The sequence below is a fragment of the Anabrus simplex genome, chromosome 8 (genome assembly GCF_040414725.1).
Source record: "Anabrus simplex isolate iqAnaSimp1 chromosome 8, ASM4041472v1, whole genome shotgun sequence".
Taxonomy (NCBI): Eukaryota; Metazoa; Arthropoda; class Insecta; order Orthoptera; family Tettigoniidae; genus Anabrus; species Anabrus simplex.
In genome coordinates, this window is record NC_090272.1 from 41558989 (window position 1) to 41564988 (window position 6000).

Here is a 6000-nt window from a genome sequence, read left to right on the forward strand (position 1 = left end):
TTGAAGCTTTACCAAGAAACTGGGTCCTTCTTAACCCTGAAGGATGGAAACAGTGGTCAGAAACACAAGACTACACCAGAAATAAATCCCAGGATCCCAGCTGTTGACGTAAACCAACATATAAGTCAGAGTGGGGGAAATGTTTATGTTACAGCAGTTCAATTATTGTAGACAAATTTGTCCATGTATTTGTCTACAATAATTATATTGTCATCAATTCAGAACATGGACATTATAACATTTGATTACAACAGTTCATCGCAGACTGTTGGTGGCAGGGAAAAGACCAGCAAATAAGCAGCTTCTGATAGATGCTATGAAAAAAAAAAACGAGAGAGAGATAAGCTAAAGTACTGTGGAAGATTGGAAGAAAGTTGTATTTTCAGATGAAAGTCATTTTGAAGTTTGTGTGTAAAGAAATAGCAGAGAAAACACCCTGGCCCATATTCAACAAACATCCAAACATCCTCCAAAAGTGATGTTCTGCGGATGTTTTACCTACAGGGGGCTAGGACCTTTAGTCTGCATTAAGAGTATGATGAACAGTGACAAATACGTAGAAATCCTTGAGTTGTAAAAGCTCTCTCAGATGGTGAAAGTGTTTCAACACCATGCCACACATACAGAAAGGTAAACCAATTCTTTGAAGACAAGAACATTGAAATGCTCCCTTGGATTGGTAACTCACCTGATATCAATCCCATCGAAAATGTTTCGGCAATTTGTATGGAGAGAATGGTGAAACTGGATAGATCATAAATGTGAGCATGATAAACATCAGTTATCAAGATGTGGTAAGACTTCCTGTAATTGCAGAACTGATTTTGAGTAGTTTTTATAACACTTGTTATGAGAAAAATGTTCTCTTATTATTTTTGGATTAATTTGATTGCTGTTGAATGACCCATATTTTGTTAGACAAGTTCAGCTGTATAACTCTCTTTCTGTTCCTCAGAAATTCCAAACAGTGAATAAAGGACGTAAAGTAATGGATTTCCACTTTTCTGTTCCAGTTACTGCTGCCCAGAGTCCTTGGAATGTATGCCATCAGCGGGCTGGCTTTCTTTATATATATTAGCAAAATTCCTGAGAGGTTTCTTTCTGGTAAGTAAAGATAAATGTTTAGTAGATAATCTTTAGCCTCTAAGTTTGGTGCAGTTTGTATGAAATGATCAGTTAGTTCTCTCTGCTCAACAAATTAGGAAATAAACTTGAGACCATCTACTACCCAAATGAAACTGAGACTTTTGTTGGTTTATTGTTTGGAATATGCAAACATACAGGAAGTTAAGAGTGACGTACGGCTAATATACTGTACTTGCCTTATTGGTTAAAGCAAGTACAGTATCCCACTCGTCCACTTGGTGATAGCCCAAGCAAACAATGCCTGTGGTTGGTGTGGAACCATTCTTCAATGGTGTCTTGGACTCACCATTGCTCCTGAACCATCCCATAATTATTAAATTTTTTGTTATCCCACCAGGCTGCCCACTGTACCTGATCTGGTTTTGGGATGTCCTTACTCGTCCATCATGAAACTCCTAACACCATCTGTACGCTGCACAGTATAATAAATACATAATCATTCCCAAACAAATTTATAGACCCATTCAGATTCCTCCTTACGGTTGAAGCTGGTGGTGTGCTTCACAATCACAATGGCTTTCCTTTGTGGCCGGGCGTGATAAGACACAGTAGTTGACAGTACTTCCGTGTTGCTGTACTGTATGTCATGGCTTGCTAGCAGTGAGTGCTCAGCGACTGATGACCTTTCTGCTTATCCCAGGCAGCTTTGCTGGTTGTGCTCGTTTAGTCAGGAGGCAATGCTGTGTTTCATAGTTCCTATGTACACCTGGTCACAGCTGCTCAGGATCTTGTAGACACCTGCTGTGGAGAGAGGATGGTGCTTGTCTTTAGCAGACTTTAGCAATTTTTGGATTTTTTTTCGTTGGACTGTATGTGGTTTTTTATCCCATGAGACTCCAGTAGTTAGTTATCTTCCCGATGTACGGCAAAAAGGCTTTAGCTGCCAGTCACTTGTCCTGTTTTTCCTTGGCTATTGGATGTCTGGGATGGAGTGCTTGCCATATCTCTTTATGGCTGTAGCCATTAGCACGTAGGACCGTATTGCAGTGGCTAAGCTCCTCAATTAGTTGTGGCTAACAAATTCTTCTTGCACGGTCAAGTAGCATTTTTATCACTCTGTATTTTTGTCACAGGTGGTTGTTGTATTATTTGCGTACTTTTTAGTGATAGATTTACACCCTAGTGCTGAATCGGTCGACTTCGGTTATCTTCGAGATTCGTATTGGCAACCTTTGAAACACAAACTGAGAATCGCTTATGATCACTGTGCGACACCTGGCGTACACTTTACATACTCATACTGTTGTTGTGTACACAGCAAAGCCAAACTATAGAATTCATGCTAGGAATACCTTTCGCGTCGAGAAATGTTATTTAGTATTATATATTGTGTGTGTGACACAGTTCCTGGTGTAAGGTAATAAAGGTTTAGAAAATTCATATCGATCGATCATATTATTGATTCAATTCAGATTTAATTTCCATTCAGTTGGCAGTATTACCGGAACCACCAGTGCTTCCTTCTTACTCCTCAGTCAGTACAAAAATCTATCACTAAAAAGTGCGCGTACAATATGTCTTCTGTAGATACTGTAGCAGTCTGTGTGACTTGGTTTGTGGTACACTGTGTGTCCCAAGTTTAAATCAGCTATCTTTATTACCAGAAGATCGAGAAAAGGGAGTTTTTCTTTGCTTTCTGTCTCCACAGTGAACTGAATATTGGTGTTAATGTTATTCAGATGCTGTAGAAACCACCGTAGTTCTTCCTGTACGTGGCTCCAGATTACAAAGGTGTCATCTACATAGCAGAGCCACACCTTGATTTCAATGGTGTATTCTCGAGTGCTGTTTGCTTGAACTTTTCCATGAAGTAGTTCGCGATCACCAGACTCAGATGCTTCACCATGAGCAAATTGACAATATCACCATGGACAGTCCTCTGAGTCTGGTGATCGCTGATTTCTTCATTGTTTGAATAAACAGCGCTTGAGAATGCACCACTGAAACATAAGGTATGGCTTCACAATGTAGATGACATCTCTGTAATATGGAGCCATGGAGAGGAACAACATTGAAATAGCATTAACACCAAAATTCAGTTCACTGTGGAGACAGAAAATGAAGGAAAACACCCTTCCCTTGATGTTCTGATAATGAACACAGTCGATTTAAACAGAGTACTGCAACCTGACCCATACCATACCTTACTACGTGACCCATACAGAAGACGACCAACCACCAATGGCAACAAAAATATGTAGTGATAAAAGCACTAGCTGACCATGCAAGAAGAATTTATCAACAACAGCACTTAAATGAGGAGTTCACCCACCTCAATATGGCACTGTGTGCTAATAGTTACAGCCATAAAGATATACAGTAAGCATCCCAGATATCCAACAACCTGGGAGAAAGAAGAGGAATGGCTGGCAGCTAAAGCCTTTCTGCCATACATTGGGATGATAACTGACAGAATAGAGAGGCTACTGGAGTCCCATGGGGGTAAAAACCATATATATTTCAATAAAGAAAATTTTAAAAATGCTAAGGACTGTTAAAGACATGTGTCATCCTCTCTCCATGGCAGGTGTCTACAAGATCCCATGCAGATGAAACCAGGTGTACATATAGGAACTACAAAACACAGCATCGCCACCCGACTAAATGAACACAACCAGCACAGCTGGCTGGGACAACCAGAAAGGTCATCAGTCACTGAACACCCGCTGCTGTCAGGCGACGACATACAGTACAACAACACCGAATTACTGTCAGCTACTGTGTCTTATCACACCCGGCTACAAAGGTAAGCCATTAAAATCCCGAAGCACACCAACAGCTTCAACTGTAAGGAGGAATCCGAATGGGTCAACAAAGCCTGGTTTCCAGTCCTGAAAACCTTCAGTCCTGGAGGACGCGGTGGCTGTGGCAGGCCAGAGAAAGCAACGGGCAATCAGGTGTCTGTCTCTGCCAAGGCAGGTTGAACAATGCCAGGCTCCAAATTGTTTCAATCATTGGCCAAGGAACAGCCAATCAGCAACTGCCCCCTCCATCATGGCGGACCACGGCCTGCACTGTATATTGAGGTGGAACTGCAACACCACTCCATTCCGCTGAGAGCTTCATAGCCATTACTGGGAACCCTTGAAAATGCTGAACGTAGTTTTCGGTGAAACGTCGGCACCATCATATGCTCCTGGACCATGCCTAGAAGCCTGGAAAATACAGACATTGTTTATAACACTGATTACGAAAGTATCAGCTACTAAATCAAAAGAACATTCTACTATTTCCAAAGATCATATATCTAGCTCATAAATTGTAGAAAACAGCATGTGTGACATTTGTGTATAATATAAAACAGGTCCCGTGATAATAATCTGCAGTTGATTGCCCACAGTACTGTTTTAACTGAGAGCTGAAAGTTGGCAGATTCCTAGCAATGTCTGTGTATATGGCAGCATGACATGTAAAAATTTTAAACTCTAAATCTGTAACTTCCAATAGACAACTTCTGAACCAATCTGCAAAATCCATTAAAATTTAAATGTCTGTAAATATGCTTAGAACACAATTCAATAAAATTTAACAAAGATCTGTGAAATATGATGTCATTTTTAGCATTTTCTGTATGAAGTGACTCACCAGCATTTATCAACAGATCCAACTCTAAAAGACTGAACACCTGGCTCACTCATATCTTTTGGAGTCTCATTTCCTAATTCCAGGACATATTGAGAGATAATTAGTTTTGTATTTTGATTGCAGGTCGTGTGGATTATATCGGATCATCTCATCAGTGGTGGCATCTCTTCGTTGTGATAGCTCTCTACTACTGGCATAACACAGGCATAAAGTACGTCGAGTACAGGATGAACCACGGCTGTGCGCACGACATGAGGCTTTGACGACATCGACTCCGTAGTTCCCGCGTCAATTAATGCTACCACTCGTGTAGCAAGTTATCTTTTTAAGACGTTCATCCCAGAGGGAGGAGTGGACCTTCTTTCTCTGTTTGTTTCACTCATCTGGTATGGGGGTTTGCAAGATGCTCAACAAAATGTATATCTGATCTGTACATAAGAATATAATGAGAGCGTTAAAGACTTTTTAAAGGTTTATTGTATTGTTTTGTGATAGTAGTTTGTTGTAGAGTGAGTGTCCGTTGCATGGACAACCGATATTTCAACCACAGGACACAGGAGGCCTCCTTGCTTGAGAATAATAAACTGATTCTCTTCAGTAGGGAAGAATTGAGCATTGTTTGCCCTGAATGTTGCTGGCCATTTCTTCATCCTCAGTCACTTTTAAATAATATCACAGATATGAATTTTAAATATTTTATTGTAATGTTCAAAAGGAAGGAAAGGAACATAGTAATGTATTGGAAAATGTATTTATAGTGTATTTACATATATATATATATATCTTCATTGTAGGCTGTTATGCCTTTCAGCATTCAGTCTGCAAGCCTCTGTGAATCGACTAGTTCCGTGACCTTGTTTAGTTCCACACCAACATCATCTCTCTTACTCCCTCATGGCCAAGTTCATTATTCTCGTAGAAAATCTGTCCTCCTCTGTTAGCCTCAAATAACCCTTCCGCTGAAACCAGTTTATACGTACAGCTTCATCCTTCAAGTTTATTCCTAACCTTTGAGTACTCTCTTGGCATTGTTCCCACCTGTTTTTACCAGCAATTGTTTTCACTAGGTTCATGTCCACTACTTCTAGCTTATGATCAAGCTTTCTTTCCCGCAGAGTAAAGCCAATCTGAAAACAGACCGATGTAGAGAGTTTTTGTCTGAGAACTTCTTTCTCACAGAATGCTGCATCTCTTTTCAAGCTCCAAGATACTGTATTAGGTTGCAGGCTCTCAGGACATTCTGCTATTAAAACTAAGTTGTCAACAAAG

The 6000-nt window shown here is 40.3% G+C and overlaps 1 protein-coding gene across 1 annotated transcript in view; it reads left to right on the forward strand.

Annotated features, from left to right (window-relative positions):
- Positions 1 to 5339, forward strand: part of LOC136879109 (progestin and adipoQ receptor family member 3) — a 180741-nt gene extending 175402 nt beyond the window's left edge. The window contains exons 8-9 of the mRNA XM_067152851.2: positions 1014 to 1104; positions 4855 to 5339. Coding sequence (XP_067008952.1) covers positions 1014 to 1104; positions 4855 to 4994 — 231 coding nt within the window. The 3' untranslated portion in view covers positions 4995 to 5339. The remainder of the gene's footprint in view (positions 1 to 1013; positions 1105 to 4854) is intronic.
- Positions 5340 to 6000: the final 661 nt, after the last annotated feature.